This window comes from Stomoxys calcitrans, chromosome 1 (genome assembly GCF_963082655.1).
Source record: "Stomoxys calcitrans chromosome 1, idStoCalc2.1, whole genome shotgun sequence".
NCBI lineage: Eukaryota > Metazoa > Arthropoda > Insecta > Diptera > Muscidae > Stomoxys > Stomoxys calcitrans.
In genome coordinates, this window is record NC_081552.1 from 204,150,591 (window position 1) to 204,173,252 (window position 22,662).

At 40.7% G+C, this 22,662-nt stretch overlaps 1 protein-coding gene across 2 annotated transcripts in view; it reads right to left on the minus strand.

The window, feature by feature from the left end:
• Window positions 1-22,662, minus strand: part of LOC131995343 (uncharacterized) — a 466,869-nt gene that overhangs the window by 333,996 nt on the left and 110,211 nt on the right. For both annotated transcript variants that reach the window (XR_009397394.1, XM_059363984.1), the window contains exon 2: window positions 5,090-5,197. Coding sequence is in view for 1 of the 2 variants with exons in the window: in XM_059363984.1 (XP_059219967.1) it covers window positions 5,090-5,197 (108 nt within the window). In the remaining variant the exon portion in view is untranslated. The remainder of the gene's footprint in view (window positions 1-5,089; window positions 5,198-22,662) is intronic.

Sequence of the window (22,662 nt, forward strand, 5' to 3'; positions counted from 1 at the left end):
ATGGTGAGCGCTTCCGCGAGATGATATCGAATTTTTTTTTTTGTCCAAAATGCAAAAGCTTGACTTGCATGACATGTGGTTTCAACAAGACGTTGCCACATGCCACACAGCACGAGTAACAATGGAATTATTGAGAGGCGAAATCGGCGACCATTTTATTTCGCGTTCGGGACCGGTCAATTGGCCGCCTAGATCATGGGATTTAACGCCTTAAGACTATTATTTTGTGGGGCCGTATTAAAGCTCATGTCTATACAGACAAGCCTGCTTCAATTGACGCATTGGAAGACAACATTGAGGCATGTATTCGTGAGATACCGGCCGAAATGTTAGAAAGAGTATTTGGATGGACCATTTGAGGCACATTAAATTAAATGGACCGTACTATCGAATCAAATAAAAATTTCATGCATGTTTCCTTAATTTTATGGGTCTTTTTTGAAAAATTTTCCTATAGATCTTAAAAAATCACCTTTTACATTCTTGATCGTCATGACATTTTAAGTCGATCTAACCTGTCCGTCCGTCTGACCGTCCATGCGTCTGTCTGTCGAAAGCACGCTAACTATCGAAGAAGTAAAGCTAGCAGCTGGAAATTTTGCGCAAATACTTCTGATTAGAAGTGGGTCGGTTGGGATTGTGAATGGGCCACATCGGTTCATGTATCTGCCATATAAACTGACTTTGGATCTTATCCGATTTGGCTGAAATTTAGCATGACGTGTTTTGTTATGAAAACTGTACTAAATATGGTTGAAATCGGTCCAAAACCTGATATAGCTATCATATAAACCGATCTGGGGTCTTGACTTCTCCAGCCTCTGGAAGCAGCAATTCCTATCCGATTTGGCTGAAATTTTGCATGGCGTGTTTTGTTAAAACTTCCAACAACTGTGCTAAGTATGGTTGAAATCGGTCCATAACCTGATATAGCTGCCATATAAACCGATCTTGAATCTTGACTTCTCGAGCCTCTGAGGCGGCAAATTCTATCAGATTTGGCTGAAATTTTGAATTACGTGTTTTGTTATGACTTCAACATATGTGCTAAGTATGAGTCACAACGGCCCATAGCCTGATATGGCTGCCATACAAACCGATCTGGGATTTTGACTTTTTGGGTGTCTAATGGGCATATTTATTATCCAATTTGGACGAAAATTTGTAGAACGGCTTCTCCCATGAACTTTAATATGTGTCAAAAATGGTCTGAATCAGTCTATAGCCTGATACAGCTACTCTATAGACCGATCTCCCTATTCTACTTCTTGTGCGCCTTAAGGGCTGAAATTTTATACAATGTCTAGAGATGGGCGATGGGTAAATACCCAAAAGGTATTTACCCGGTAAATTGGTTAAATACCCGAATATTTACCCATTTATACCCAAAAGCTGGGTATTTATAATTTTGCCAGCAATTGATGTTGATTTCGTTTTCTTTGTATATAAACCTGATCTTCTGATCTCATAAAATCGGATTTTAGTTATAAATAGCCGCTATATAGACCGATCTCCAGACTAAAAGTCTTGAGGCAATAAATTTGTCATTTTTCATCCGATTTCGATGAAATTTAGCACAGCGAGTTCTGGTAGACCCCTACCCATTTCTGCCGGACTATATTGAGGCCATAAAAGATCCACTTTTTACCCGAATTCGTTGAAATTTGGCATAGTGTGTTCTGAAAGACCCCTACCCATTCCTGTCAAATGTTGTCCAGATCGGACCATATTTGGATAGAACTGCCGTATAGGCCATCTCCCGCTATTATGTAATGAGCCTATAAAAGGAGCATTTTGTAACCTATTTCGATGAAATTTGGCACTGCGAGTTTTGTAGCCCCTCTTAACTTTTTCGTTGAATATTTTCCAGATCGGACCAGGTGTGGATATAGCTGTCATATAGACCGTTCTCCCGATATAGAGTATTGAGCCCATAAAAGGATAATTTTTCATCCGATTTTGATGAAATTTGAAAGAGAGAGTTTTGATAGACCCCTACACCTTTGTGTTGAACGTGGTCCAAATCGGACCAAGATCTCTGCGCAGTATCTCTTTATAGGCAAACAAAGGATAATGAAAAAAATTTTCATGCTATTGGAGCCATATCAGGCCATGGGCCGATTCGGATCATACATGATTCGGATGTTGGAGACCATAGCAGAAGTCACTGTTCAAAATGTCAGCTAAATCAGATAAAAATTGCCCCCTATAGGGGCTCAATAAGTAAAATCAGAAGATCAGTTTATATGGGAGCTATATCAGGTTGTTAACCGATTCAGACCATACTTGACACGTAAGTTGAAGTTCACAGGAGAAAAATTGCGCCCTCTATAGGCTCAAGTAGTATAATCGGGAGATCGTTTTATATGGGAGCTATATCAGTTTATGAACCGTTATAGACCATATTTGCCACAGTTGTTGAAAGTCCAAAAAAAAAAATGCATTCTAAATTTTAGCCAAATCGGCTAGATTGGCAATAGAGGCTCAAGAAGTTAAGATCCGAGATGGGTTTATATGACAGCTATATCAATTCATACAGCGGTTTTGGCCACACTTAGTTGTTGCAAGTCATAACAAAACACTTCACATATAATTTCTGCCAAATCGTATAAAAATTGCGCCGTGTGGAGGGTCAATAAGTCTAGATCCATAGGATCGGTTTATATGACAGCTACATCAAAACATGGACCGATATGGAACTACCCAAAAATAAAAGTGGATCGGGACAATATGGTATTCAAATTGAAGGTATTCAAGAGTAGAGTACGAATTTCATAATAAAAAGTGGGTCCAAGCAACTGGGGGGCCGCCCCAGCCCCAAAACCCTTAAAAAAAGGTTTATTTGACGATCATAACTCATATGGGACTCAAATGAAAGGTATTCGGGAGTAGAATACGAATATGGTCAGAAATTAAGAATAGGCTTTATAATTTATTAATAATGGAAGGGGGCGGACCCTCCACTGTTACCCCAAAAACACTACCCAAAATCTAAAGTGGACCGATCGGGACAATATGGGTATCAAATGAAATGTATTAGGGGGTACATAACGAATCTGGTATATAAATTCATGTCGAAGTATAGGGGGTCACCCCACCACCACCAAAACGCCCAAAATGGGCACATTTGCCAATCTCAGATATATGGGGGTCTTTTGTTTGTTCCGTTTAGACTGAAAAACGGCAGAACCGATTTTCTTGAATTTTTGCATATTGTGTAAGTTGGTCTGGATGGAAACATAGGCTATATAATTTTTCAGAGGGGGAACGGACCCTCCCCCTCATGCCAAAAACATAAACTCAAATCAAAAGTGGACCGATTGGGACAATATAGGTATTAAATGAAAGGTATTGGAAAGTAGAATACGAATATGGTATTGAAATTTGAGTCTACGTACCCATCGGGCCGCCCCAACTCCAAAACTCCCCCAAACAGACATATTGAATGTTCATTTCAATATGGGACTCAAAGGAAAGGTATTCGGGAGTAGATTTCGAATCTGGCATATAAAATCAGATCGAAGTATAGGGTGTCACGCCTCATTTCAAAAATGGCCTTAGACCCATTATGACTATATGATACTTGGCTGAACCGATTTTCTTAAAATTTTCATAGATTGTGTACGTTTGTCTGGAAGGAAACATAGGCTATGTAATTTTTAGATATCAGATGGAGGTGGACCCTTACCCCCAAAACGCCACCCATATCCGAAAGTGGTCCGATGGGCACAATAAGGATATCAAATGAAAGGTATTGGAGACCAGAAAACGAATATGGTATTAAAATTTAGGTCCAAGTTCCCAGCGGGCCCACTGCTCAACCCCAAAACTCCTTTAAACAGATATATTCGAAGTTCATGTCTATATGGAACTTAAATGAAAAGTATTCGGCAGTAGATTACAAATATGACATAAAACATGGGGTCCAAGTAATGGAAGGTCTCCCACCCCAAAATACCCCCAAATGGGCATATTAGCCGACCATGGCTTTATGGGACTCAAATGAAAGGTATTAGACAGTAGATTACGAATATGACATTAAAAGTTGCGTTCAAGTCTAGGTGGCGCTTTTTCTCCTAAAAATCGGTCAAATGGGTTACTTGACCCATTATGACAATATGGGACTCAAATGAAAGGTATTTGAGAGTAGAAAACGAATTTGATATCCAATTTTGGAGCCAAGTGTTTGGGGTACGCCCTAAGGCACCCCCTAAACTGAACTTCATTTCCGTTGGGAATAAAGAACGAATTTGATGTCCATATTTGGGTCAAAATGTCTGAGGTGCCATCCCTCCCATTACCCTAAGGAAGGACATTACCACCAGGAACCGAGAAGGGGCAAATTCTCACACATCATTGAGTGCTTTCCGATTCAAGTTTAAACTTAATGATAAGAGATCTTTTTTATAATTTGATTTTTTAATGATGGTTTTTTAGAATTTGATATCCATATTTGGGTCAAAATGTCTGAGGTGCCACCCCTCCCCTAATAATGAGAACATTACCCTAAGGAAGAACATTACCACCAGGAACCGAGAAGAAGCAAATTCTTACACATCAATAAGTGCTTTCCGATTCAAGTTTAAACTCAATGATAGGGGACCTTTTTTTATAGCCGAGTCCGAACGGTGTTCCACAGTGCGACACCTATTTGGGGAAAATTTTTTGAATGACTATGCATAGCATTGTCCCTCACAAATATCGCCAACATTAAGAGGGGATAAACACCACTTTGTTCGATGTTCTCGCCAGGAATCGAACGCGTTCAGCGTCATAGGCTACATTGGCACGAATTCGACATCCGCATTCAGGGTGAAGAGTCCCCACTCTAAAAACATATTAGAGAGTTAAATAGGACGCAGCGGAGCGGGCACGTTCGGCCAGTAACTACTAAAATATAACTTCAGCCATATGCCGAATACATACATAGATGGCCACCCACATATAAAAAGTGGGCGCACACTTTGTGTGCGTAGGTTTTTTATGATTTCATTTATCTTTTTTTTTTTTTTGAGAGAGAGAAAAGTTTTTAATGGTCAACAATTAAATTAATTTGCATAAATATCTCTGTCGCCTCAGTTAAACATACCTTTCAAACTGATGGTCTGTCGCTGTAGGTCCTGTGAAGCTTCTATGGCAGCGACTGCCGTGTGGCTGGGGCCATTGTGGATGTAGTCAGTGTGCTGGATGTGACGTCCTGAAGGATGAGAAGTGGAAATATTTCAATTAAGAGCACTCGCATGCAGAGATTAAATTGGAAAATATATACACTTTCATAATTTGAATTAATTATGTTATTAAATAAATTAAATGTAAACAACTTATTCAGCCACAGAGTGAGAATGAGAGAAGGTATACGAGTATATATTGTGATTTAAATTATGCATGCTGCTGAAATACAATCAAATTCTTATGCAGAGTATAAATTGAACTTAAATTACCGAATTTATAATGATGCAGAAAAGAGCAAAGTTGCTTATTTTTGAAACGTTTGTGTTTTATTTGTGTATTTATAAATTTATCGATGTTGAAATTCCATTGCAGGATATTGTCCGGCTTTAGACCCATGCTAAATGATTTCTATTCAAAGAAAAGTATAGCAAAAAACATTTAAAAGTCGGCAAAAAGTCTGATGTTGGTAGTAGCGTTTGACTGGTTTCCTGTATCGCGATTTCATTTTCTACCAAGAAAACTCATCAGCAGGAGATGTCAAATGAATCATGGTGCTTTACAACCAAGGGAAATAAGATTTGATTTGTTTTCTTGTTTTCGCCTTAGAGATCCCTGTTCAAATTCAGATGTGAGCTTTACGACTAACTCTAGTTTGAATGGTTGTAAAGCACCATGATCCATTTGACATCTCCTGCTGATGATTTTTCCTGGTAGCAAATGAAATCGCGATACAGGAAACCAGTCAAATGCTTCTACCAACAACACACTTTTTGCTGACTTTTAAATGTTTTTTGCTTTACTAAAGCCGGACAATATCCTGCAATGGAATCTCAATAAGATTTAAAGACCAAAAAAAAAGAAAGCGCAAACAGACAATTTATCGACATCTAAAAGCGTTGTGTGCAATTAGGGCACATAGAGAAGCCCCTTCACTGCAATGCCATACTACCTAGAAAGGGTCACAAAAACAAAATGGTTCACGTATGAGTAGGAGGCCACCTACTTCAGAGGAGGCCACCGTAGCGCTGAGGTTCGCATGTCTGCCCATGACGATGAAAGCCTGGTTTTGAATCCCGGCGAGAATATAAAAAGAAAAGTAAAAGCGTGCCAAGTTCGGCCGGGCCGAATCTTGGTAACCCACCACCATGAACTCTGCTAGGAATTTATACAAACTAAATTTATTGGGTTGCCCAAAAAGTAATTGCGGATTTTTTAAAAGAAAGTAAATGCATTTTTAATAAAACTTAGAATGAACTTTAATCAAATATACTTTTTTACACTTTTTTTCTAAAGCAAGCTAAAAATAACAGCTAATAACTGACAGAAGAAAGAATGCAATTACAGAGTCACAAGCTGTGAAAAAATTTGTTAACGCCGACTATATGAAAAATCCGCAATTACTTTTTGGGCAACCCAAAGTTGGAGGGCTCAATTTTATTCTACCAAAAAAACTAACCAGCAAACATTTGAGGTTCTAGAAACCGAACAAGGAAAATCGAAAGACCGGTTCTCATGGGAGCTTTATCAGATTATTGGCACAGTTGTTGGAGGTCATAACAGAACACTGCATGCAAAATTTAAGTAAGGGCTCAAGAATTCAAATTGACAGATCTGTTTTTATGGCTATATCGGCTATACCAGGTTATGGACCCATTTGGACTTTACTTAGTACAGCGGCTAAAAGTCATAACCGAACATCACAAGCAAAATTTCAGCCAAATCGGAGAAAAAGTGAGGCTTGTAAGGGCTCAAGAAATCAAATCGGGAGATGGGAACTATATCAGGTTAGAGGTCACCGTAGCGCAGAGGTTAGCATGTCCGCCTAAGACGCTGAACGCCTGGATTCGAATCCTGGCGAGACCATCAGAAAAAATTTTCAGTGGTGGTTTTCCCCTCCCAATGCTGGCAAGATTTGTCAGGTACTATGCCATGTAAAACTTCTCTCCAGAGAGGTGTCGCAATGCGGCACGCCGTTCAGATTCGACTATAAAAAGAAGCTTTAACTTGAGTCCAAGAAAGGGGAGCTCGCTTCACCCCCAAATACCTCTAAAAGGGCACATTAGGGGGTACTTGGATATATGGGACTCAAATGGAAAGTACTTAAACGCAGGCGTTCAGCGACCTGGGTAACAGTGGCACGAATTCGACATCCACATTCAGGGCCAAGTGTCCTTAACCTAAAAAGATATTAGAGAGCTGAACAAGGCGCAGCGGAGAGGGCCCGGTTCGGCTGATAGTATATATATCCTTGATCGTCTTGACGTTCTGAGTCGATCTTCTCATGTCCCTCCGTCCGTCTGTCCAAATCACAATAGCGGGCGAACGCGTAAAGCTAGCCGCTTGAAATTTTGAACATATAGCTAATATTGATGTAGGTCATTGGAGATTGCAAAAAGTAATTGCCCAAAAAGTAATTGCGGATTTTTCATATAGTCGGCGTTGACAAATTTTTTCACAGCTTGTGACTCTGTAATTGCATTCTTTCTTCTGTCAGTTATCAGCTGTTACTTTTAGCTTGCTTTAGAAAAAAAGTGTAAAAAAGTATATTTGATTTCATTCTAAGTTTTATTAAAAATGCATTTACTTTCTTTTAAAAAATCCGCAATTACTTTTTGGGCAACCCAATAGAACCTATATAAACTTATCTCCCGATTTGCTGGAAGCCGCAATTTTTGTCCGATTTGGCTGCAATTTTGCGTGTAGTGTTCTTTTATGATTTCCAATTTCTGTGCCAATTACGATTCAAATCGGTCTACAACCTGGTATAGCTCCCTTATAAGCCGATCTCCCGATATGACTTCTTGAGCCCTTACAAGCTGCAATTTTTGTCCGATTTGGCTGAAATTTTGCATTTGCATTTCTGTTATGGCTTCCAACCACAGTGCCAAGTAAGGTCCAAATCGGTCAACAACCTGATATAGCTCCCATATAAAACGATCTCCCGATTTGACTCATTGAGTCCTTACAAGCCGCAATTTTTGCCCGATTTAGCTAAAATTTTGCATGTAGTGTTCTGTTATGACTTCCAATTTCTGTTGCAATTACGATCCAAATCGGTCTACAACCTGATATAGCTGCCTTATAAACCGATCTCCCGATTTGACTTCTTGAGCCCCTACAAGCTGCAATTTTTGTAGGATTTGGCTGAAATTTTGCATGTTCGATTTTCAACAACTGTGCCGAATATGGTCGAAATCCGTCTATAACCTGATATAACTCCCCTGCTAACCGATCTCTCGATCATCCCTGTTAGGTTCCTAGAAGCTTCAAATTTTGCTGGTTTGACCGAAGTTTGGCAATTTATTTTGCATAAATTTTTAGCAGAATCCATGGTGGTGGGTTTCCAAGATTCGGACCGGCCCAACTTAGCACGCTTTTACTTGTTGAGCTTAAACTTAAATCGGGCAGCACTCAATGATATGTGAGCAGTTTGCCCCTGGAATGTTCATAGGCAAATTTGCATTGCAGTGACATTCTCGTCTCTTCCATTCCACCGAATTCAGAATTCTATTTCCTGACCAGCAAAAACTCTAGGGTCTTGCCATTTCATAGAGAAAAACAATCCATTCATCCATACAACATAGGTGCAACAGTTTGTTTGCTTTTTTAGACTCATTTCAAAGCCATTGCTTTCCGCCCACTTCTCAGCCGTTTAACTTCCTGTTAAGTATGTTGTATAGTCGCAATAGGGTTACTCGGAACCTTGTCACTTTGTTTCGTATCCTTTGTTCCCTATAAAGTTTAAAAAGCATTTAAACCTGCCCATTCCACGCTTTTGTTTAAGGATACCCTTCAAACACCCCATACCCACACCCTGTGTCTATAATTAATAACAAAAATCGGCAATTTTCATGTAAATCTTTAATTAAATTTACGCACTTCTCTGCAATTCTTGCGGTGCAACAAGTGACCATTTTTTGCCGCAACCATAGTTAGCCATTTAATGAATGCAAATATTACCCACAGTTTGCGATGGCAATTAAAGCCATGTACAACAGCTACCTTAGTGGGCTATGGAGAGTTGAGCAATACCATGTCCAAGATTCGAGTTGGGTTTGCCAGCATGTGCATGTATGGATGTTTTGCTACATATACGAATATGTATGTCTTTCCTTACCACTGAGTGGACTGACGGATGGACTAGACGCACGTGTATTTTATTAACAGCGGACCATGCTTCTTTTTCCATTTGGACGACTGCATTTAATCATAACACACTCACTTTCCCACAACAAAGATAATGGCTAAACAAAGGAAAACGTCCAAGACCCCATAGCCTTTAAAAATGAAAACATTTTAATTTATTGTGCACACAATGGCAACATCCGTTTGCAGGCTGGCTCTACCATTTGCTCTCTTTGTCTCCCTCTCTTTCTCTGTCCTTCTTCTTGTCTCTGTATCAATGTCTCTACATTTCTATGCGCCTGTTGCTGTTATAACCACCCACCCACAACCCATTATACAGTGACTCACGGTATGATATAAATATTCTACCAATTGCTACCAGCATTTCTGCTGTTTTTATACCCTACTAGCTGGGCAGGGCCTGCTACGCTGCGCCTTCTTTCACTCTCTTATTTTATCTGAGCTCTATACTGGCAAGGTCAGGAACAAGTTTGGGGGTGCTGGTACGGCCTTTCCGATGTTTCGCCCCAATGTGGATATAATTTTCGTGCTATAATCCTAAACACCATTCATTTGAGCCTTATATTGCTGTGGTCGGTAAATATATCCGGTAGATGGGTAGGTATTTTTGAGGGTGAGGGTGACGCCCATATATCAGATTCGTAATCTAGTCTCAAATACCTTTCATTTGAGCCCCATATTGTCATTATTGGTGTATATTACCATTTTGAGGGTTTTGGAAGTGGCGCGGCCCTTCTAGATATCCCACCCAAGGTAAGGATATCAAATCTCTGTTCTTGAGTTTCTATAAACAAACAAAATTTCGCTTAAATTGCCCCATCCATCTCCGAGATTTGACGGTGTTAAAAATAGGGTAAGGGGAGGGTCCGCCCATTAAAGTTTGAAAGTTAGATCTACTTCATTCTCTTGATTTTGGTGGTGGATTAGAGTTGTCAAACCCTCTGCCCAGAAAGTGGATATCAAATTCATACTCTACTCCCAAGGGCCACATTTAAGCTACATATTGCTATAGTCGGTATATATGTTTTATTTAGGGGGAGTTTATGAGGTGAGGCATCCCTGAAACACTTGGCCATAAAACAGGTATCAGATTTGAGCCCCCCTGCAGTCATTATCCACAAATACTTCCACTTTAAGGGGTATCAAGGGTGGGGCGGCCACCCACACACTTAGCCCTGGAAAATATCAGCATCGTGGTCTACTCTCAGATTTCTCTTATTTGAGCCCCAATAGCCATGCGTTTAGGGAGAGTTTATGGGGTGAGACGACCCCCAAACACTTGGCCTCAAAATTGGATATCAAAATCGTTTTCTACTATCAAATACCTATTATTTGAGCAATTTTTTTGCCATAGTAGGCAAACATGGCCAGTTTGAAGGGAATTTAGGGAGCAGACATTGAAATAATATCAGCATCGAGCTAGATTTTGTTTGGCCCTATAATGTCAATCATTTTGAAGGTGGCGATCAAGATGCTCAGGGGTCTCGTTTAGATCCAATTTTATTAATTTTTTGTTTGTTTTGGTTATCTAAATTGAAAATCATATACAAAAGCTACTAATTGGGATACCACAGGGGGTGCCTCCTCACATACAGAGGAATACATTTTTATATCAGACTTGTGCGCTACTCTTAAATACCTTTCATTTGATACCTATATTGCTCAAAGTGGTGAAAGAGTCCTGTTGGGGGGTTTTTTGTGGGTGGGGGAACCCTCCGAATACTTTGGGTGAAATTTGTATACCAAATTCGTACTCTTCTCTTAAATACCTTTCATTTGATACTCATATTGGTCAAAGCGGTGAAAGACTCCTGTTGGGGGTTGGGTGACCCCTCCGAATACTTTGAGTGAAATTTGTATACCAAATTCGTACTCTACTCTTAAATACCTTTCATTTGATACCCATATTGTCTCAATCGGTAAACATGTCCGTCCGAATGGGTTTTGGGATGGGGCGTCCCCCCAGGTTATTTGACCCAACAAATTTATAGCAATTTCGTGTACCATGCGGGTTATCATGCGGTGGCATACAAAAATTTCGCTTTAATCGCTACACACATCTCCGAGATCTGATGTTTTTGAAAATTGGGGTATGGGGGAGGGTCCCTATTTTCCCCAGGGGCCTAAACTCTACCATCCGTGAAAATTTCATGAAAATCGGTTCAGCCGTTTTTGAGCCTATACGGAACCGACAAACAAACAAAGCGCAACAATTTAATTTTTTTTATAATAATAAGAAGAAGATGCCATAGGATGGTCTAAAACTTTGATGTCGTGACAATTTAAGTCGATTTAGCCTTTGCCGTCAGTTGCAACGCACCAGACAAAGGAGAGATATGGGGAGAACTGGAGAGAGGAGAAACGTCTCTTACGCGAAAAGAAGAAGGAAATGGAAAGTCGTGCAAATTTTGCAAATTTTGCCCATGAACATTCCACTAAGGATCAGGGGCAAACTTCTCACATATCAATGAGTGCAGTCTGATTCTAGTTTTAAGTTCAATGATAAGGGGCCTCCTTTTATAGCCGAGTGCGAATGGCATGCCGCAGTGCGACACCTCTTTGGAGTACCTCACCAATGTCGCCAGCATTAGGAGTGGATAAACACCACTGAAAATTTTTTCTGATGGTCTCGCCAGGATTCGAACCCAGGCGTTCAGCGTCATAGGCGCACATGCTAACCTCTGCGCTACGGTTGAAAGTCGTGAGTGTGAGCGCATTGAGATGTTCAGGAGCCAGAAATAAATTCGAAAGTTCTACCAAAGAAGTAAACACCAAACCAATGGCTTTGGTGCAGGCACATCCTCCTGCAGAGACAAAGACGGAAATATCGTAACAGATACAAATAGTATGCTGAGGATATGTAAAGAACACATTTCCCAGCTGCTGGTAACCGATGATGGTGGCCTTGAGTATAACACAGAACCAATCCCTACAAGTCAGAACGAGGTCCAAGTAGCGCAAACCCGGCTGAAAAACAACAAGGCACCAAAAACCGATGAATTGCCGGCTAAACTATGTAAGATCGGAGGCGAAACGCTGATAAAGCGTATGCCTTAGCTCGTCCGCTCATTTTGGCCGACTGGATGATTAGAACTTCTACATACTACATAATGCAATAGCATATGCGATGGGTATACAAGAAAGGGGACAAGACTGTTTGTGCCAACTGTCTTGTCCCATTTCTTGTATACCCATCGCATATGCTATTGCATGATAGTAGCGAGCGTACTGTGTGAAAGATTAAAATCTAAAGTCAACGAAAGAAGTGGGCCCTATTAGTGCAGCTCCACCATAGAATAGATATTTATGCCGGGCTGATATTTTCGCTGGAGAGGAAAAAAATGTACCCGTTCCGGATTCCAGCTATAAACCGTCATACTAAGCCATACCTGGCTTGCATTTTACCCAAACCGGATAAGAATTACGCCCTCTTGAGCCCGAGTTTGGCATGCATGTTTAATGTCATAGAAAAAGGCACACTGCAAAATTTCGGCAAAATTGGATAAGAATTGCGCCCTATAGAGGCTCAAGAAATATAATCGAGAGATCAGTTTTTATGGGACCTACATCTATATATGGATTGATATGACACATTTCTAAAATTTGAAGCACCTAGCTTTATTTCTTCAAAATTGGCGTGCTTCCACATGCGGCCAGACGGACGGACATGACTGCAAATGCAAATTTGCCCATGAACATTCCTTTAAAGAACTGGGGGAAACTTCTGACTAATCAATGTGTGCTGTCCGATTCAATTTTAAGCTCAATGATAAGGGACCTCCTTTTTATAGCCGAGTCCGAACGGCGTGCCACAGAGCGACACTTCTTTGGGGAGAAGTTTTTACATGGCATAGTACCACACCAAAGTCGCCAGCATTAGGAAAATTGTTTATGATGGTCTCGCCAGGATTATAACCCAAGAGTTCAGCGCCATAGGCGGACATGCTTACCTCTGCGCCACGGTGGCCTCGTGCTTCGTGCGCGAGCAACTTTTGTTGGATTTGGCTCATTTTAAAATGACTAGATCAACATAAAATATCATGACTATATATTTATATATATATAAAGGGTGATTTTTTTGAGGTTAGGATTTTCATGCATTAGTATTTGACAGATCACGTGGGATTTCAGACATGGTGTCAAAGAGAAAGATGCTCAGTATGCTTTGACATTTCATCATGACATGACATCATGAATAGACTTACTAACGAGCAACGCTTGCAAATCATTGAATTTTATTACCAAAATCAGTGTTCGGTTCGAAATGTGTTCATTCACCGTAACGTTGCGTCCAACAGCATCTTTGAAAAAATACGGTTCAATGATTGCACCAGCGTACAAACCACACCAAACAGTGCATTTTTCGGGATGCATGGGCAGTTCTTGAACGGCTTCTGGTTGCTCTTCACTCCAAATGCGGCAATTTTGCTTATTTACGTAGCCATTCAACCAGAAATGAGCCTCATCGCTGAACAAAATTTGTCGATTCACTGAAAATGATTTCACTGAAAATGATTCACTGAAAATGATTTGCAAGCGTTGCTCGTTAGTAAGTCTATTCATGATGAAATGTCAAAGCATACTGAGCATCTTTCTCTTTGACACCATGTCTGAAATCCCACGTGATCTGTCAAATACTAATGCATGAAAATCCTAACCTCAAAAAAATCACCCTTTAGTATGGGGCCGAGTACCAATATTTCAAAGTGCTACAAACGGAATGACGAAGTTAGTATATTTCTATCGTATGGTGGAGTGTGAAAAACGCAAACCCGATAATTGGAACCTCAGCATACAACTGAAAGAGGACAAGACAGTATATGCCAACAACATAGGCATAAGTGGCCTTCCCATAGTACACAAGACTTTTTCGAGGAATCAAAAACTTAAATCTAAAGTCAACAGTTTTAGACGGTGTCATATTGTGCTCAAACAATTGCGCCTCACGCTGAAAATGAAAAAAGCCCCCAATTTGGGATGACCTCAAAGCAAATGCACTCCAAAGTATGTAAATGCACCCCAAAAATAAATGCAATTTGCCCCCAAATTGGGGTCAAATTGGGATTTAGAATTTGGGTTGTATTTTCATATTGCCAACCAAAACACTAACATGTAAATAGACCCCAAAGTGTGCTTAATTACCTCAAATATGCTGTTGTGGTTTACAGTATATATTTTGGGTGTAAATGTAGAAAATAATTTGGAGTGTAGTTTCATAAATGATTTTTACAAAAATTGGAAAAAAAGTTTGCGATAGCTAGTAGCAGACAAAGGCAACTGTACTTTTTTCAATAGTTAACATTTCAAACCCTTTTGCTTTTAAGCTGATCCCACCAATGCCTAAGGTTATCTCAATCTCACGATAGGTCACATGAGAATCTTCCAATATCAGTTGGCTCACTGCATCAATGGTTTTAGCAACAACAACTGATTTTGGACGGCCTTCACCAAATTCGTCTTGGAGTGAACTACGACCTCGACTGAATTCACCATACCATCGATAAACACTGATCCTTGATGGAGCTTGATCACCAAAAATTGACATAAGTTCATCGATTCACTGTTGTTGTGTTAATCCACGTCGAAAATTATAAAAAATAATCGCACAAAAATGTTGACGATTTATTTTCATTCTTTGGGCAAGATGAATCTTTTAAGTTACTGTAAACTACACAAATAGCGCTCGTAAGTCAAAACGTTCTGAGTACGTATAACATCAAAAATGTCAAGCTTTACAATAGAGCTGTCAGTTGGCAGATGGCAACGCAAGGGTTGGCCAATACCGAAACACAAAATGCAACCCTCTACTATTGGGTTGCCCAAAAAGTAATTGCGGATTTTTCATATAGTCGGCGTTGACAAATTTTTTCACAGCTTGTGACTCTGTAATTGCATTCTTTCTTCTGTCAGTTATCAGCTGTTACTTTTAGCTTGCTTTAGAAAAATAGTGTAAAAAAAGTATATTTGATTAAAGTTCATTCTAAGTTTTATTAAAAATGCATTTACTTTCTTTTAAAAAATCCGCAATTACTTTTTGGGTAACCCAATATATGGGAATGCCAACATTTTCTAGTCTCTGAGATCGTGGAGTTCAAAGTCCTCTACTTAAGCTGGATAGTCAGGAGCAGGACTGCGGGAGCCATCAGTTCACTAGCTAATCAGTCAGTTGGGGGGGGGGGGGGGGGTTCGTATACTTTCCCTCGAACTCTTATTAAGCCCTCCACCCTATGATGGGGCCTTACTAGGCTAGTCATTCCCTTTGTAACACCTCGCAATATTGATCTGCGAGCCCATAAATTATATATATATATTCCGGATCGTCTCGACATTCTGAGTATATCCAGCCATATCCGCTAGCAAGCTCGCAGCTAGAACTTTTGCACATATACTTCTTACTGATGTAGGTCAAATGGGCCATATCGGTTCAGATTTGGATCTCCCCCATACAAACCGATCTCCCGATTTGACTTCTTTTGCCTTAAGAAGCCTCAACCCTCATCTGAATTGGCTAAAATTTGGAACAAAGACTTGAGTTATAATTTCCAAGTATGATCTGAATCGGTATATAAACAGATATAGATAGCCCCCATACTATAAACCAATGCCCAGATTTGACTCCTTGAGCCTTTAGAAGCCTCACATTTCAACCGCTTTGGCTAAAATTCGGAATAATGACTTGAGTTATGACTTCCAACATCCATATCAAGTATGATCTGAATCGGTCTATGAACAGATATAGTCCCCATATAAACCAATAGCCGGATTTGACTTCTTGAGCCTTTAGAAGCCTCAATGTTCATCCGATTTGGTTAAAATTTGGAACAAAGACTGGACTTATGACTTCCAACGTCCATGGCAAGTATGATCCGAATCGATCTATAAACAGATATAGCCCCCATATAAATCTAACCCCCGATTTGACTTCTTGAGCCTTTAGAAGCCCCAACTTTCATCCGATTTGGCCCTTAGATATAGTTTCCATATAAACCAATCCCCGGATTTGACTCCTTGAGGCTTTACAAGCCTCAACTTTCATCCAATTTGGCTAAAATTTGGAACAAAAACTGGACTTACGACTTCCAACGTCCATGCCAAGTATGATCCGAATCGATCTACAAACAGATGTAGCCCCCATATAAACCGATCCCCGTATTTGAAATCTTGAAGACGTAGAAGCCTCAATTTTCATCCGATTTGGCTGAAATTTTAAACAAAAACTTGAGTTATGATTTCCAGCACCCATGTCAAGTATGATCTAAATCGGTCTATAGACAGATATAGGCCCCACATAAACCGATCTCCGGATTGGACCTCATGATCCCTTAGAAGCCTCAATTTTCTTCCGATTTGGCTGAAATTCGGAACAAAGACTTATGCTGTGACTTCCAACATCCATGTCAAGTATAATCTGAATCGGTCTATAAACAGATATAGGCCCCATATAAACCGATCTCTGGATTGGACCTAATGATCCCTTAGAAGCCCCAATGTTCTTCCGATTTGGCTGAAATTCGGAACAAAGACTTGTGCTGTGACTTCCAACATCCATGTCAAGAATGATCCGAATCGATCTACAAACAGATATAGCCCCCATATAAACCGATCTCCGGTTTGGACCTCATGATCGCTTAGAAGCCTCAATTTTCTTCCGATTTGGCTGAAATTCGGAACAAAGATTTATGCTGTGACTTCCAACATCCATGTCAAGTATAATCTGAATCGGTCTATAAACAGATATAGGCCCCATATAAACCGATCTCTGGATTGGACCTAATGATCCCTTAGAAGCCCCAATGTTCTTCCGATTTGGCTGAAATTCGGAACAAAGACTTGTGCTGTGACTTCCAACATCCATGTCAAGAATGATCCGAATCGATCTACAAACAGATATAGCCCCCATATAAACCGATCTCCGGTTTGGACCTCATGATCGCTTAGAAGCCTCAATGTTCTTCCGATTTGGCTGAAATTCGGAACAAAGACTTGTGCTGTGACTTCCAACATCCATGTCAAGTATGATCTAAACCGGTCTATAAACAGATATAGGCCCCACATAAACCGATCTCCGGATTGGACCTCATGATCCCTTAGAAGCCTCAATTTTCTTCCGATTTGGCTGAAATTCGAAACAAAGACTTGTGCTGTGACTTCCAACATCCATGTCAAGTATGATCTGAATCGGTCTACAAACAGATATAGCCCCCATATAAACCGATCCCCGGATTTGACTTCTTAAGCCCATGGAAGCCGCAATTTTTCTCCAATAAGGCTTAAATTTAGCACATCGAGAGCTGTTATGACTTCCAACAACTGTGCCAATTACGGTCCAAATCGGTCTATAAACAGATATAGCCCCCATATAAACCGATCCCCGGATTTGACTTCTTGAGCCCATGGAAGCCGCAATTTTCTCCTCTCTTTCTTCGAAATTTTGCAACCTTGCGTCATGGTACACAAATGGCGTTCATATGTGTATCACTATAATTGCCACAATGCTGCTAGAAAGCACAGAACGAACATCAGGCAGTCAGTCAGTGTAACGTGCAACCCCCAATTTTCATTGAAGTTTTTGCTGCGCTATTTGTTGTTGCTGCTGTGGAGTGTCAGACTAATGCATGGCCAAACCATTTGCTACGTATCTTTGGTGTCGTCTTTCACAAGGAGCCATCGTCATCGTCATCATCATCATATTTGACGCCATCCATGCAGTTTTTTTTTGGTGGACTCCAAATCACTGAACAACAAATGGGGAAGGGAGACAGTGAGAGCGAAAAGGGAGAACACATTTTTAAAGGCAATCATATTCGGAGATGTCTGGTAATCTTGCTGTTGTTGTTGTTGCATGTCACACATGAGTGGGTGTTATGCCGCAGCATGAGGCATAGGAGAGTATGGGGTTACGGGGGTCCAAAAAAGAACACATAGCCATAATCGAAGTCTCACGCAACCTTCATTTAACAGAACTGGATTGACCTATGTGAAGGGCAGCTAACATACCCACACACACACACACACACACAGACACAAACACATAAGACATAGTAGGTTTAAATTGGGTAGTGCCAACACGATATCCATGTAGAGAATTTCCACATTAACTTATTTTCGTTATGGCCAAAATTTCTGGCAATGAAAGGTAACACGAATAACAGAGCAATGCAAACCGTTTAATTTGGGCAAAAGTCTGGATAGTCTGTTTTTTTTTTTTTTCATTTTTTGTAAACACTTTTGTACTTTGTGCTTTTAGATGTTTACGAGCTCCTGCTACTTGTTTGGGGTTTTCTAAAAAACAAAAAACATCGTTGTCTGCAAGGGCATGCGCATTTTTTATAGGTATTGTGAACTTTCTTTGAAAACACTTTAATTTGCCTAAATTCCCATATGCGTACAACTTTTTTATGGTATCAATGAAACTACCGGAATTTGGCTTGTTACATCTTCTCAATTAGAAACAGTAAAAATGCATTTTTCACTGGAAAATTTTATGTTTGGGAACAAAAGCAGTCCGTTGCAAACTCAATTAGACAAACGAGTTATCGCCTATTCTAATACCACAGTAATAAGAAGCTAATGTCTCTGGTGGGAATCAAACCCACGAATATAATGACTGGCAAAGTCAAACTAATGCACAGACAGACAGACTGACACAGCTAGCTCGTTTAAGAATGTGATTCTGAGTCGATCCATATGCTTATTAATGGGTCTATCTCTCTGACCTCTGGGTGTTACAAACATATGCAGTAAATTATAATACCCTGTACCAGGGATGGAAAATTTGAAATGGTACGAAAAAGGTACTTTTAGAACCGAAAAAGCACTGCTCCTGTTCGTTCTGCAGGCAGTGTTGGCAAAAATGCACTTTAGTATGTGGGTTGACCCCAGGAACACACGAATCAGACATCGAATCCGATGTACTTATTTGCGGATGACAGTAACCTCTGTCATTGGTACTCTTTCGGCCATAGGCCGAGTCTTCGAGAGATTGAGGACAAGAGATGGGTTATGAATGATACTCTCTACCAGGATTTGCTGTCAATTTCTGAGTAAGGTCGAACGAATCGGGTAGATTTTAATGCATGGAAGACTCACTGCTGTTTGTTGTCACCCAAACGATTCGCTGACCCTTTACGATCATCTCTGTCTACCAGTGGTATAAATTTTGAGCAATCAGAAGCTCTTGATGTTCTGGGCATGAAAATACAAAGCGATGTCCGTTGGGCTAAACATATATTTGAAATGGCAAAAGAAGCTTCCTTAAGCGGTGTAAGAATTACTTAACTCCTTCTGATCTTCTTAACATCTACACCATTTTCATAAGGCCGAAAATAGAGTACAATTCATATGCATGGGCTGGAGCTTCAAAATCATCCCTGGAGCTACTGCACCGTGTACAGAGGAGAGCGATGACGTTGATTGGGGAGAGTAGGGTATCCTACTCTATTGCCCCCCTTGAACATCGTCGCAATGTGGGTTGTTTGGCGCTGTTCTATCGGTATTCTCTTGGTGTGTGTTCGTCTGACATTTGTCTTCTTATTCCTGATCGTAAGGATGTTTGTCAGGGATACTAGACACTGCAGGAACCCACACCCGTTTGTAATTGATTGGCCAGCAGACCACACAATGCATTATAGAGAGAATTCTTGTTTCCTACGAACCGTTCACATGCGGAATCGACTTCCGGGTAATGTTTTTCCCACCCACACTACATCCCTTCCCTTCAATCTTCTCCAGGAGGATATTCACGAGATCATACGACAGGTTGTCTCCTTGCCTGAAACTTCGTTTGGTATTAAATGGTTCCGAGTGATTCTTTCCTATTCTTACTGAGGAACGCGTATCAGCAAGTGTCATCCTGCAGAGTCTTACTAATTTTGCAGGGATGCCAAACTCAGCCATGGCTTAAAATGCCTTTGAACGTAAAGTGGTATCGAAAGCGGCTTTGTAGACGACAAAGAGATGGTAGGTGTTGATTTGTCCATCTTGGGTCTTTTCCAGGATTTGGCGCAGTGTGAATATCTAGTCTAGGGTGGATTAACCGCATTGATAGGGCCCAATTATCTCATTGAATTTAGGTTTTAATTTTTCACCCAGTATGCTCCAGAGTTCCTTGTATGCGTTGGGGAGGAGACTTATTCCTCTGTAGTTGACACATTCCGTCTTCTTTACTTTCTTGTGTACGGGACATAGTATGCTGAGGATCCAATCATCGGGTATGCATTCGTCTAGTCATATCGCCCAGACAAGCTGTGCATACACCTTATCAACGAGTCGCCTCCGGTGCAAAATAGTTCAACGGGCAACCCATTGGCTTCTGCTGCCTTGTTCTTCAGTCGGATCACTACTACTTGAACCTCATTCCGACTAGGAGGTAAACATTCTATAGCATCATCAGGGATTGGTTCTGCAGTATCCTCTTCGCCGCAAACATCGGACACTATCAGTTGGGTCAAAAGTTTTTTCCATATCCTCAGCATGTTATTTGTGTCAGTTAACAGATTTCCTTCTTTGTCTCTGCAGGAGGATGTGCCATCGGCATGATGTTTAATTCTATACATCTCAATTCGCTCACACTCACGTCTTTCCATTTCCTTTTTCTCTCTGTCGAATAGGCGTTTCTCCTTTTCTCCCGATACCTCTCCTTCATCTGATTACTGATTGCAGGGTTGCTCTGTATGCCGCATTCTTGGCTTCAGCAGAATCTCGACACTCTTGGTCGTACCATGGGTTTCGTGGGGGAGGCTTCCGGTACCCAAGTGCGGATTTCGCGGTATTTTCCATGGAGTGGGCAATGGTTTGCCACTGCGCCATTGTATGCTGTTGCCATCTGTTGTGCTTGCAGCTTTTCAATGTCAGATCGTATCGCTCAGTGTGAGATCGTACTTTCCTCACCATGTTGGAACGGGTGTGAACCTTTGCTGCAACAAGGTATTGATCCACATCTGTATTCACTCTGATTGCTACTTTTTTTTACATTTGCTACTGATTCCAGGGTTGCTTTAGATGCCGCATTCTTGGCTTAAGTAGCATCTCGACACTTTGGGTCTCCTCCATGAAGGAGGAGGCTGCCGGTACCCAAGTACGAATTTCGCGGCATTTTCCATGGAGTGGGTAATAGTTTGATACTGTGCAACAAGGTAATGATCCACATTTAATTTCGCTTCACTGATCGATCGAACATCTATCACGCTGGTTGAATGCCTTCCATTTATCACACCGAGATCAATTTGGTGCCTCGTGTTTTGATCGCCATGTGGCTTTGTGAATATTTTTATGTTAAAAACTGTTGCTGCTAACTATCATGTTTTTTGCCGCGGCTAAATCAATCAGCCTCAACCCATTATCGGAGGTTATGTCGCGGAGGCTAAACTTCCGACTGTTGAACCAAAGATATCTTCCTACCCTTTATTCGCCTTAAAATCCCCCAGAACGATTTTAATATCATGGGCGGGGCAGCGGTCATATTCTCTCTCTAGGCGCTCGTAGAAAATATCCTTGGTCTTCTCGTTTTTGTCTTCCGTCAGGGCATGGACACAAATAATGATGAAGACTTTGGCTTTTATGTGGCTTGTGACTAGCCTGTCATCCACCGGAGTAAACCTGGAGACAAGGTGTTTCAGTCTCCGACTAACCACAAATCCACAGCCAAATTCATGCCTCGTATTATGGCAGCTATAGTATAGTTCGTCACCATTTGGTGTTGTTGTGACGTCATTCCCAGTCCATTGCACTTCATTGTAAGGCGGTAATATCTGCCATGTATTTCTCTAATACATCCGCCAGCTCGTATACTGCACCTTCTCCATAGAGAGTACTGACATTCCAGGTGCAAATCCCCAAATCAGGGTAATTTTTTCGTTTGCGTGGGTCGTCAACCTGAGGGGGGTTCGTTTTTATACCAACCACCGAATTCATTTTTTCATTCCGTTTGCAACACATCGAAATATCCATTTCCGACCCTATAAAGTATATATATTCTTGATCAGCGTAAAAATCGAAGACGATCTAGCCATGTCCGTCCGTCTCTCTGTTGAAATCACGCTACAGTCTTTAAAAATAGAGATATTGAGCTGAAACTTTGCACAGATTCGTTTTTGTCCATAAGCAGTTGAGTTCAAAGATAGGCTATATCGGAGTTTATCTTGATATAGCCCCCATATAGACCGATCTGCCCATTAAGGGTCTTAGGCCCATAGAAGTTATATTAATTATCCGATTTTGCTGAAATTTGGCACGGCAAGTTCTGTTAGGCCCTTCGATATCCATCTTCAATTTGGCCCAGATTGGTCAAGATTTGGATATAGCTGCCATATAGACCGATTTCTCGATTTAAGGCTTTGGGCCCAT